The following is a 12,176-nucleotide window of genomic DNA, read 5'->3' as shown; positions in this document are numbered from 1 at the left end:
CAGAAAGCACAGCGTTTCTCGCTCTTGCCTTGCAAAAAGCTAGTAACTCTTTCCTCTAGCATCGAGGTTGCGTTTCCTGCAGCGTCTGGCCACCTCCTCGAAGCATCCAGCGTGCAGGGACATGGCAGGAGAGAGAATGCCGACTGGGGCTGGGATTTCTCTGCTGGAGGCTGGCTGCTGTTGGGGGGTGGGAAGCGCTTGCTGCAGCGGCTAATGCAATATTGAAGGCGGCTGTAGCAATGCCAGCAGGTGCTGCTGGCTCCGAGGTCAGATGGCAGCCCTCTGTCCTTAGGGGTAGGGTATTTGGTGTGAGTTCTGGCACACAGGCTATCTGGTTCCCAGCTGGGAGAGCGGTTTGCCTCAGTCACAGCTCCCCTCGCTGGGAAAATGTGCTTTTACAAAGTAGAAGGTCAGCGTGACCGGTGTGCTGAATGAAAGCTCCCTGCCTACAGCCAGCACAAGGAGCAGGAGGGGCTGGGTGGATCTGTGGACGTGTGGCTGCTTCTGCCTGCTCAGGCCTTCAGCCAAGCTCCAGGATGCGGGCATCCTCCTCTTATCCAGCGCAGCAGATCACTGTCCTGAAGAGAGGGGGGAAGCGCTGCGTCGCTTCGCCCCAGCACGCAAGCGAGCAGCCAAGGGCTGTCTGCACACACAAAACGCAGGTGCCGGGTTCAGCTTTGCTCGTGATTTTTATTTCTCTTGTGCCAGGACGGGAGGATGTGGAGCTGTTAACGCTTGGTTGACTCTGTGCCACTCGCAGCAGGGCATGTACCAAACTTAGGTTGCTGCCAGCAAGGGTATGTTGCCGATGTCACAGGCCCTGCAAAACAAGAGGCATGTTGGGGATTTGCAGTAACTCATCTCGGCTTCTTGTCTCAGTGGACTCTGCTGGCATGGGGGAGGCAGCACAGAGGCACCCACCCGCTCCGTCAGGGTGTCACTTACTCTGCTTCTTCTTTAGAGATTTGTTTCCCTGAGTATAAGACTTCTGCAATCAGAGACACCATGGGGTCACAGTTCAGGCTGGCAGCTGCAGTCACGAAGCCATCCCTGAAAGGGAAAGCGGAAGAATGTGGATCTCTTCAGTGTACATAACTCGGCACGGCTGCATCCCCGTGGCACCCTGGCTGGAGGCCAGTTTTTTGGAGGGCTCAGGGCGGGGTGGCTGGTACTGCAGGGTGCACGGGGACTTGTGGCAGATCGCCTGGCACTGCTGGGAGCTGGGCATGGAGCCTGGGAGCAGCAAGGCAGAGGGAGAGAAGATGTGTCCCAGGCTCCCTGCCCAGCTGGTGTCTTCATCAAAGCTCGTCCTCTTCTTCTTCCCTGCCCTGCTTTGGTGTTTCTCTGAAACCATCTCCCTGCTGGTTCAATGACCAGCAGTTGCCTGCGGTGTGCAGCTGTGGGAGGTGATGTGGAGCCTCTGCAGGAGCTCTGCGGGCCGTAAGGCAGAGAACCGTGCCCTGCCGTGTCAGGGCACAGACTGGCCATGGATTCACTCACCTGATGTAAAAGATCAGGAACTTCTCTTGCTCCAGGCTGCCTTTCACAACAGTGTCTGTGTATCCCTTCCCGCAGCCTGTGAGAGAAAGCATGGCAACCTGCTCGGGGAGCCCTGGTACAGCGGCTGCCACGCATCCCCTGCAGTGCCATCAGAGGTAGGGACAGAGGGGACAGCGACTGGCTGGGGCAGGGGTCTGGGCTAGGGCTGGAGCAGGCATGAAAGCCCTGGACAAGCAGAACTGCCCCAGCGGTACAAGCCTCTGTCACGACCCCAAGCCTCTCCTTGGCTTGGAGAGGGAAATTCTTCCTCCTTCATGTCCTCTAAGCCACTGGAGATCAGCAAAGAACAAGAGCTCTGGGTAACCTTCAGGCCCAGAGTGCAGAAACAGGGTACACAAACTTTCCACAGCAGCCAGTCCAAAACCTGAGCTGCTTCGGGTAAACTCTGCAATCGCTGTGTTTTTACCAGCCCCAGTGGTGGGTGAGCAGACAGGCTAGGAAACAGTTTGGCTGTTCCCATCCCTCTGCCCCCTCCTACCTGCGTAGTGGATGCTTTTCCCAAATATCGTGGTCCAGAAGAAGGGAACAGTGTGCAACAACTTCTCTTTCCTCAGCATGTTTAAGGCAGCAATGTGACCTGTGATGAACCAGCAGAGGAAATATTTATCTTGTAGATCCTCGAGGAAGTGCTCCCTGCCTCTCATTATCCCGCTGTCCCTTCTGCCCCATTCCCTCCATGCCCATCTCCGAGGGGAGATGGCAAGCGAGGCAGCTGTGCTGTCTCACCGTGGGCCTCGGCCACCTGTTGGTGATGGATGCTGGACCAGTTCCCATCGAGCAGCGCTACAGGAAAGGAGACCACATCCCCCGCAGCGAAGACATTTGGGATGTTGGTTTGCATACGCTAATGGACAAAATGCAATTAGTGCAATGATGAGGGAGGGGATCTAGTGTGGACCAGGGCTACTCTGCTGGCACTTACCAGATCCACCAGGATGGCACCACTGTCATCTCTGGCGATGGAGGTGTCTTTCAGAAATGCTGAGCTGGGGGACACCCCTGTGGGGAGAGGAGCAAGGGGAAATGCAGCAAAGCTCTGCAGAGGCAGGGAGGAAACTTGGCCTTACAGCAAGCACGTGCCTGTGGTGCCTGTTCAGCCTGCTTGGAGCAGAGTAGCTTGCAGCAGTGACCGGTGCTTGGGCTGAGATAATCCAGGGGTAATAAAACCAGGGTCCAGAACAAGGCACGCTCTGATAACGTGGCAGTGACCTATGGAGCGCAGCAAGCGTGCCAAAGTCGTAGTGAGAACGTAAGTAGCTCCTTTTCTCTTGCCAAGTGTTTGCTCATGGGCTGCTAACTTTCTCCAGGTGTTTGGGGCCAAAAAGAAGGGCTGGATGATAAAGTGGGAATGAGACTGCAGGGAACGATGTCCTGGGAATGAACTGTGATGCTTTGGGCTTGCTGGCTGTTCTCCCTCTTCCCAGAGCTGCCTCCCTCTCCCAGCTGGGGTCTCTTACCTATACCCACCACTACCACATCTGCAGGTAGTTTCTCTCCACTGGCAAGAACAGCCTCTGTGACCTAGGAAGGAAGCAGGAATCATTAAGAAACGGTTAAAAACTCTGTCCTAATTCCTGCAGCATCCCTGCTGCCTCATTCTTTGCTGTCTTTTTTTCTTCCCTGGGTTCAGATCACCTTGTCCAACTAATGTGTGCTGCCAGGAATGTAAGAGAAAATCAGTGTTGTCCCTGAGATATGAACATGTACTGATGCCCTTTGAGCCCACAGCTGTGTTCAATGAAAAGAAATGTGAGAGTCTAGACATGGGAGAGGACAGCTTAGATGTAGGCACTGTGTTATACCTCTGTTTGGGTTTTTTTTTTCCCCAAAAATTAGCAGTTCAGGGATCACAATGGTGTGACTGACCTTTCCGTCCTTTCCTTTCAGCTCACAGAGTTCTGTTTTCATGTGAAACTTCACCCCTTTATTTTGAAGCATCTGAAAAAGACTAGTCTGAGTATTCAGGAGGAAATTCCAGGCTGTACTGCTGTAAAAACAGGCATATCCCACCAAAACCCAGGCAGGCAGCTTAGCTGCTGCTCCAGGCTGCAAAGAGGTTTCATTTATGTCCCTGGCTGGTGCAGGGTGCCTGGAAGCCTGGCTTCACTGCTGCCCTGGTCAGGACTGGAGCATGAGGTGGGTATAGGATGGAGCAGGGCGTGGGGGTGAAGCTGAGGACGAAGCAGGGCTTGGGGGTTTAAACTGAGCTGGGGACATGATGTGCACGTGAGGGAGGTTGGGACCAGCCATGTGTGCAGAGCTCCTTCAGTGAGCTGTATGTGAGAAAGGTGGCTGGGCACACAGCGTTATGACTCAGCACAGGAGCTCCATTTCCTGGACTTGTTGAGGATCACAGGGCTGCTTGGATAGCATGCGTTCTCCATCCTAGAAATTAGCACTGGATTTTCCTAACCTTCATGACGACACCTCCAACCTGGCGACCCAGCGTGTTCTGGAAAGGGAACTCCTTTTTTTCCACCACTGAGATGGCACCAGCCTTGTCTGAGAGGAAGGCAGCTATCTCCATTCCTGCAAGGGAAAGGCATGCCCAAAGTAAGTCTGCTGCAAGCATGAACCTGCATTCTCCTCCTTGGAAAACTTTTCTCCTTCCAGGTGAGGAGAACAAATCTGATGTATTGCCAATGTTTAACTGCTCATCTATGCATTTCTGGGCTGAGGTATTTAGCTCTCCCAACTCTTTGTTCTCATGTACTGTGGCCCTAGAAATTAGGAAACGCAGAGAAAGCTCCTGGCTGTGTACAAAATAGTTCCCTTTCTGTGCCTTACCCCCTCACTTTCCCAATGCTTCTGGGGAATCCAGCTCCTCTAAAGGACAATGACCTTTTCATAAGGCACATTTCCCTCTGTCCACATCCAAGAACCATTTATAGCTCTCAAAGTTTCTGGCTATCAGAGGGAAGACTTAATGTGTACTGTATAACGCATACCCCCACCAGCTAAAGGGCTCCAGGGAGGAGCCCAGCCAGGTAGTGAATGGACATCCTTTCCCCAAGGCCTCTAGTTAATCTGCACACACAGCAGAAGGGGGTTTCAAGGCTATCACTGATGACTTGATACCCACTGCAGCCTGGGTACCTATGAATGAAGCTCCTATGATCACTAGATTCTTCCCAGTCGCCAGCTCTAAGATCTTGCTAGAGTCTTCTGGAGTCTGGAGATTGCATACGTTCTGCAGGTCTGCACCAGGGACTTTGAGGAAGCCGGAGCTGAAAGAGAGAGAATCCAGATATGTCTCATGATCAAAAATGAAACAGAAAGAAAGAGGGGGTAGCACAAACCCATGCAATCTCTTGGCTGTGTCATCCCATCCTGTCCTTTCATCTTTGACCGCCTCCCTGTCACATGCCTCTAGAACTCCACACCCCAGCGCTGACCCATCTTGTCCTGTCTAATACTTTGTGCGTGGCAAATGCTTTGTGCACTCACTGGCTGCCGGTTGCAATGAGCAGCTGATTGTACTTCTGAGAGGACCCATCCATGAAATAGACTTTCTGCTTCTGGAAATCCACTGACACTGCCTGCAGGAGAAAGGAGGCAAAGATCAGACAGGTACCTCTGGTCCACTGGTGTCCTGCCACATCAATCCGTTCTGCTCGCCTGCGACTGCCTGCTCTATTTCTGGGGACTCGGGTGAGATGAGGGATGCTGGGTCCTCTCTCTCACTTCCCACAGGTCTTGGGCTTTAGGAGCACTAAGTATGACAGCACCAAATCTAGGTTCCTCTAAAGGGTGTGCAGAAGGCTAGTTTCAAGGGTCACCCTCTTTGCATGTGGTGGGCACATCTGCCCGTGGGTAGCACAGATGAGTGTTACACCCCAGGCACGCACACTATCCCTAGCACTGGCCTTGGAACGCTGTCCCAGAGGGTAATGTGTGTACTTAGGCAGAGCCCTAATTTCTATAAATGTAGCACTGTGCCTGCAGGCGTGGGCATCCCCTCCCCACGGCAGAGACAGGAGCGCCCGTGGAGGACTGGGTGCAGCTGCTCTCGTACCTCTTTCTCTGTCCAGAACTCTATGCTGTGAGCATCGAGGAATTCAGGTTTCCTCAGGTAAATGTCCTCAGCTTTCAAGTTCATTTCCTGGAAACAAAGCAGAAATATGAAACAAACCACTTCTTCCAGACAGCAATACTCTGGCAGTGTTTACTGGGAAGTAATTTTGCCTAAAAGGTGAGTTTTGCATGAGTAAATCACAGCTCCCCACACTGCCTAATCCCCATCATCTTCTTGTCCTCCTCAGAAAAGCCCATCAACTCAAACTCTGGTGGGAAGAACTCAGTGAAAAACCACTAGCTTATGATGGACTCTGATCAAAGACTTTCTGGGAGGAAGAAGTGAGATGTTAGATGGAAATATTACCCCCTTTCCTTGTGAGTGCCTCAGCACCCCTTCTGCTTTGCCAGAATGTCTCACTCAATTGCTCAGTCTGGTCCTGAGTGTGGGCCATGTCCCTAATTCACACATGGTACCCAGGCACGGTCCTGCCCTTCTCGCGTACGAACCTTGCTCAGTTTGGACTTGTCATATGGAACATGTTTCTCTTTAGTTGCCATGATGATCCTGCCGGTAAAGCCCTCTTGACGAAGTGTCTCTGCACACACCAAGGCAGCCACACCTACAAGAGATGCTCGTCTCAGCCCTCTTACACATCGCTATGGAGTAGGAGGAAGAAGTCAGGTCCTCCCTGGAGAAGCGTGGCAGCTCACAGCATATGTGGGCAGGGCACAGTACAGGCCACTTCACTGACCTCCCCCCAGCAGCAGCATCGTGTCCCGGTTGTAGGGGCATCGCTTGCTTGTGTCCTTCACCCTCCGGCTGTTTTCAAGATCCTAGAAGAAAATGAGAAATGCTGAAATCAAACCCAGCCCAAGGTGCTGCTTGTGCTTGGTGACAGCAGGTAAGGTCAGTACCTTCTTTTTTGCTGTAACAAACACTCTGCCGTCTTCCACTGTTACCTGAAGGGGTGAAAGGAGAGTGCATTTAAGTGCTACATTCATAAGGCTGTGGTAGGAGCTTTCCTGGGAGGTTCTAGCCCAGTGGGCCATCTGTCTCGAACACACTGAGAGTGACTCCTAGGGTTCTCGGATGTCAAATGATGCTGAGGAGCTCATGGGCTGTTCTCCTCATCCCAAGAGCACTCAGGAAGAGGTGTAAATCCTTTTTTCTTTCCAAAGGATCTGTGCTGGCTGTGAGGGGGATACCAGGATGTGTGGCATCACCTTTGATTGAAAGGAGCTTTAGGACAGGGAGTTGGATGATCCCAAGAAATCATCCCATCTGTAGCTCTGCGCGACCTGGACCCGGGAGCTGTGGCCAGACCAGGGTGCTTCCAGCTGGTGTCAGGGGCACAGAGCTGGTGAGAGTGAATGAACGTGAGTGGAATGGAGGATGTGGCCCAAGCTGGGAGGAGGAAGAGACAAGAAGTCACCTTGAAGCAGGGAAGACAGTCCAGCGAAGGGTATTCCTCGATGTCTCCAGTTCGGATATTAAAGCAGGAGCCATGCCAAGGGCAGCGCAGCCTCTCCCCTCTCAAGACTCCTGCAGTAGAAAAGCCCCCCAGAACTGAGCAGAGAGGACTGACCCCCTGCCATGGCTTCTCCCCCCTGCCCGGTGCCGGCGTTACCTTTGGTGAGTGGGGCGTTGTAGTGGGGGCACTTACTGCCCAGGGCGCTGAACTCCATCTTGTTCCTCACCAGCAGCACCGGGTAGCCAGCCACCATCACCTCCCGGAGCCTGCGGGAGCAGCGGGGAGGTGGGCGCCCTGGGGGGCGGGGGTCGGCCCCTCGCAGCCACCACGTTGCTCCCTCAGCCCACAACATGGCGGCCGCCAACATGGCGCCTGTCACCATGGCGGTGCCAGCGCTGCTGCCTGCAGGCCTCATGGCAGCAGGCCAGGCCCCGGGTACTCACTCTCCATCCCCAACGTCGGCCTCCTGGCAGACCTCGGCAGTGACGGTGTCATCACCATCCATGGCCGCGGGCGAGCAGAGGGAAGGGTTGGCCGCCATGGGTGCCGTCACCTGTAGCCGCTGCCTTTTGCCCCTTGGCAGACGGTCCTCCCCCGTGCTGTGCTGCAAAACCCCACCCCAAAATGCTGGGACACCACCACCCTGGCTGGGAGCAGGCAGGCAGGATGCTCCCAACTCCTCGTACAGCAGGAAAAAACCCTCAGATGGTGGAAAACACGTTTCCCCCCTTTTTAAATCTGTGTCCAAGCCTACAACCCGTGCCCCTGCCCTTTTCTCGTCCGCCCTAACGCTCTTCTTGTTTTCAGCCCTGTGTGCCATTAAACTCGATGGCAGTGCAGGGTGAGTGAGCAAATATGATTAAGAACGGCTGTAAATAACTATGGTTATTTGTGGTGAGGTGCCGCCACCGTATCCCGTGGCTGCGTCAAGTCGGGGTCCAAAGAGCCACTTCAGCCTCTCCGAGAACTAATGTTATTCATCTTAATTACAACAAAAGCCATAATCCCCATCCCCAATGCCTCCTTGGGCTAGAAAGAGCCAGACGCCTGGGTCCTTAGCACTGCCCCTGCCTCAGCAATCAGCTGAGAGGCTGGTTAGGAATCTCCCTCTCTGTTTGGGGGAAAAAAAGCAAGAAACAGACCAGAGGAGGGCTGCTGGGGGCAGGTTTCAGGGCAGGATGCCCACTGGCTCCCGCAAACCGCTGCTGTGCCGCTGCCCCGCTCCCGGGTCCCTTGGGAGAAGCATCGGCAGGTACTCACCCAGCGCTGCAGGGGGGCTCAGGCACCTGCCCCCGCCTCAGAAAGCCACCGTCTGAGAGCTTCTCCTCCGCGGAGGTGACACCCTCTTATTGCAGCTCCCTGCCACCAGCCCACGGCTGGGTGATGCTCTCCCCGAGTTGCACAATGTCCCCATCGTCAGGAGACGCATCTCCTGGAAGCGGCTGCCTGCCAGCTGGTCTTATCTGATTTCTGCAACTGGTCTGCACCTAATTAAGCATATTTTGCTGGGGTTTAGGATTGCGAAAGAATTGAGGGCACAGGTGTGGTCTAAAGACCAGGTGCGTAGTGCTCAGCGTGACCAGAAACTTGAGGGGATGCAGTGATACCCTGCTGTGGCTTCCCATTGCCCCTTTCCTTGATGGAGAGCACTCTAGCTCAGTGCAACGTATTTTTGCAGCGCTTTGGAATGCTTGTGCTACTTGTTTTACATTTCAGTAACATTTAAAAATATTTATTCAAATAAATTTAATTTGATCTTTCAGTAGGACCTCTCTCCATTGATTTTAAGGAAGGGGAAGTGTTCAGCACCTTCAGTTCGATGCCTTGTGTCCAGCTCTGCTCCTGGTCTCATCCAGGCACACGGTCCCTTTGTCGCTTGGTCCGTGAAGGACGGCACAGAGCAGCGTGCTGCTTGCTGTACTATTTTTGCAACAGAGTGGGAGTTGCAAAAATCCAGGAGTAACACCTACGCTGTTTGTGTCTACTCTAGTTCTTATCTCTATTTCACAGTCAATATGTTTCACAACCTTAAAATATGCCTCAAAATTTAAGGGGGGAAAAGTTACTAGCAGTGTGCTTCCATCATCTCCTTTGCAGAACCAGAGCTGCTCAGGGACTGGCTTTCTGCCGCGCAGCACGTTCCCAAATCCAGCATTGGTGGGGGGATAAAATTCCTTTGGTGGGCACGGCCTGGAGAAGAGGGCATGCACAGGGATGCTCGGTAAGTGCAACCTGGTTAATTTGCAAAGCAGCTCGCTTGTCAGACCCGCCAAGCTGTGAGCACACCTTCTTTCAGTGCCGGGTGCCAGGGCGCTGCCGCTTAAGGAGTGATCTTAGCCCATGGGCGATGCACACCCATGATGGGCGCAGGTGCGAGGTATTTTCTCACTGTGCCAACTAGCAGCTTTCAGGCTCTGCCTTCCTGGCCAGCAGCCTGAATGTGAAGCAATTTGGCTGCTGAATGTCCCTGTTTAAACTCTCTGTAATTACTCCCCAGAAGCATGTTCCCACGTGGAGAAGCAGCAGCCCTCGTGGAGGCATTCTCTGACTCGGCAGAAATTGCTGAAAACGTTTGCTTATGGATGAAAGCTGCAGCGCACTGGCAAAGCGGCAGGTACAAAGGTGTGCAGCTGTGGGAGGCTTTGGGACGAGCCAGATGGAGCTCGGTCCTATGCGGTGCTGTTCTCACTGCAGGCTGAGCAGCTCATTCAGCTGCTGGATGCAGATAGATGCTGCTGGATGCCGATGGATGCTGCTGCATGCGGATGGATGCTGTTGGATGCAGCCGAGCACCCAGGAAAGGGCTTTTATAAAATGCAAAGGGATAAAGACAAAACAAAATGCCTGTCTCTGATGGGGACAAAGATGATGGCAAAGGATAGAAAGTTGGAAAAGGTACTGGGTGTGAGAGGGAAGGTTTGGGTTAGCTGCGGGGATGCTGTGTTACTGCGTGTCTGAGAGCCAGCACCTAGGAACACACAGCATGCCCTCGAGGGATTCAGGTGATGGGATGGTATCAGAGGCAGATTTTCAGGAAGATGCTCTGTAAGCATCTTTTAGGCCTTTGTTAGGTAACCCAGAGTGAGTGGTTAAGACCTTTCCTTGTAACACAGCAGGACTAAACAGAGGAAGGGAGTAAAAGGAAGCGGTGCCCTCAAACACAGAGCCCAGGTAGGCACCAGAAATCTCTAACTGTTCCAGCTGCCGACATTGGCACTGACTCACTCGAGCCACTGAGCTGACCTTTTTTTTATTTTTTTTTTATTTTTATTTTATTAGATATCTTCACTTTTGCTGCATCTCTCCCATGTTGTCAGCACTCCGGAAAAATCCAGATTTAGAGGCGAAGATTTAAGAGGGGTAGCTCTCCTCCTTTCAAGTCCCTGCTACCATCAGCTGGTGTAGCACAGTTTTCCATGCTGTAATGCAGCCACGGCCGTGTGGCTGCACCCTTGTCCCACTTTGCTTGCCCCTAGCTTGCTCAGGTCCTTCTCTGCCCCAGCAGACCTGCCAATTTTAACCAAGCATTACCCACAGAGTCAAATGTTATTGAAGACTTGTTCAGGCACAGGAAGAGGAAGCGAGGTGAAAACTGCAGCAGAGCTAAAATGATTAATGGGACACCGCTCTCAGAACAGCTTGGTTTGTGATATTAATAACAAGAGAATTCAGGAGGGAACCTAACATGTTCCAAGTTGCAGAGCCAGCAGCAGCAGGAGACGCAGTTAGGAAGCTCCTGTGCTTATATTTGTAACACAGGAGGAATCAAGTGGGCTCAGCAACGTGTGATGCTGCACTGAGTAGGTGTAGGGGCTGAGACGTGCTTCCACCTTGCAGGACTCATTCTGAACCTGCCTGAATTGCAAAAAAAAACCCCAACCACATGTGGTCATAAATACGTCATGATGTAACCAGAAAGCACATAGATACCCGTCAGAAATTACTTAAGCTTGAGAATGGGGAGCTAAATAGGGGAAAAAATATTTATCCCACAAGGGAAGAAGATGTGGAAAAGGCAATATTTAGTGAGAATGAATTTGCTTATTCATAGCATAAATGGGGTAAGAATAATTACATGTGCTGTTTTACGTTTTCTTCCTGAGCATTCATGTCCGGCCATGGGGAAAGATGGGATACAGGCTGGGCAGACGCCCTGCCCCATGTTTCACTGCTCACCATCAGGAAAGAAGGAACCTGAAACCTTGCTATAGCAGATAAACAATTCAGAAGCAGATAAATTTGGGGCATGTCAGCTACTGAAAGTGGAGGAGAAATAGAAGGAACTGCCTGTGCTGCTGTGCTTGAAGGGGTTTTGCCAGTCAGTGTGTCTGTCAGCGAAATTTCGTTCTATCCCATGGCACACCTGTACAACCTGAGTGAGAGGGAGAGAGTACATCCTTTGCACAACTAAATCACGGCAGCTGGTCGAGCCCAAGCCCTTGAGACACAGCTGAGCCCACAGCATCCTTAGGGATGCTGTACTGTTGTCACAGGCTTCTCCTACAGGTCCCTTGTGCTAAATCCTGATAAAAAAAGACCTCCAGTCCTGGGAAAAAGGAAGAAGGCCAAAAGCAAGAGCATCCAGAGCAACCTGCCATGGGGCAAAGTACGATCTGCCTGGGTAACGCTGGCTATTGGTAAGGGGGGGACATTCCTGCATGCCAGGCTGCAGAAGGCAGTGTGCTGTGTTCAGCCACACAGTGACCAGCAGCTGGTAGCTGGCACCAGAGCATCCCGGTGCTGTGAAGCTCCCAGGAGACATTGTATTTATTGTTCAAGGAATGATCTCAGGAAGAATGATCAACCTGGGCGGCAGAACACCTGCAGGGATGGTCAAAACACTGGAGAGGGAAAAGGAAGAGTCTTTCTCTCGGGACATTGAGCTCACAGACTTGAGTAGGGTGAATGGATGGGCTACAATGCAAACCAGATGATTTCCTCTGCCGAACAAGACCAGGTCCTGAGGGCAGCGGTTCAGCGATGCACACTTTGGTGTTTCTTGCATTAAATCCTGGGGAGGTGAGCATGTGAAGTGGAGCTAAGGGCTGGGGGAAAACATAGTAAAAACTCTCTGCACTGTCAGTGCTCGCAGAAACGCTTGTGCTCACTCTGCTCACAGAGACTGAT

At 52.6% G+C, this 12,176-nt stretch overlaps 1 protein-coding gene across 1 annotated transcript; it reads right to left on the bottom strand.

The window, feature by feature from the left end:
- Window positions 1-709: 709 nt before the first annotated feature.
- LOC121082774 (apoptosis-inducing factor 3-like) lies at window positions 710-7,702 on the bottom strand. The gene is made up of 18 exons (XM_040582428.1): window positions 7,493-7,702; window positions 7,206-7,315; window positions 7,011-7,120; window positions 6,493-6,537; window positions 6,330-6,411; window positions 6,085-6,197; window positions 5,576-5,662; window positions 5,008-5,099; window positions 4,657-4,787; window positions 3,974-4,089; window positions 3,427-3,498; window positions 3,018-3,081; window positions 2,483-2,559; window positions 2,287-2,404; window positions 2,039-2,137; window positions 1,501-1,576; window positions 946-1,050; window positions 710-820 (listed from the first exon to the last, which is right to left on the bottom strand). The coding sequence occupies exons 1-18, from the start codon at window positions 7,588-7,590 to the stop codon at window positions 778-780; spliced, it is 1,638 nt and encodes a 545-aa protein (XP_040438362.1). The 5' UTR covers window positions 7,591-7,702; the 3' UTR covers window positions 710-777.
- Window positions 7,703-12,176: the final 4,474 nt, after the last annotated feature.

The sequence above is a fragment of the Falco naumanni genome, chromosome 1, assembly GCF_017639655.2.
Source record: "Falco naumanni isolate bFalNau1 chromosome 1, bFalNau1.pat, whole genome shotgun sequence".
In the NCBI taxonomy this organism is placed as follows: domain Eukaryota; kingdom Metazoa; phylum Chordata; class Aves; order Falconiformes; family Falconidae; genus Falco; species Falco naumanni.
The sequence above is the reverse complement of the archived record's forward strand: the minus strand, read 5'-3'. Positions and strand labels throughout refer to the sequence as shown.

Coding starts and splice junctions, on each gene's coding strand:
- LOC121082774 (XM_040582428.1), bottom strand. CDS start 7,590: ATGGCGGCCAACCCTTCCCTCTGCTCGCCCGCGGCCATGGATGGTGAT. Junction 2,560..3,017: donor TGTGGTAGTGGTGGGTATAG/GTAAGAGACCCC, acceptor CTCTCCCCACAG/GGGTGTCCCCCAGCTCAGCA. Junction 821..945: donor ATCTCTAAAGAAGAAGCAGA/GTAAGTGACACC, acceptor CTTGTTTTGCAG/GGCCTGTGACATCGGCAACA.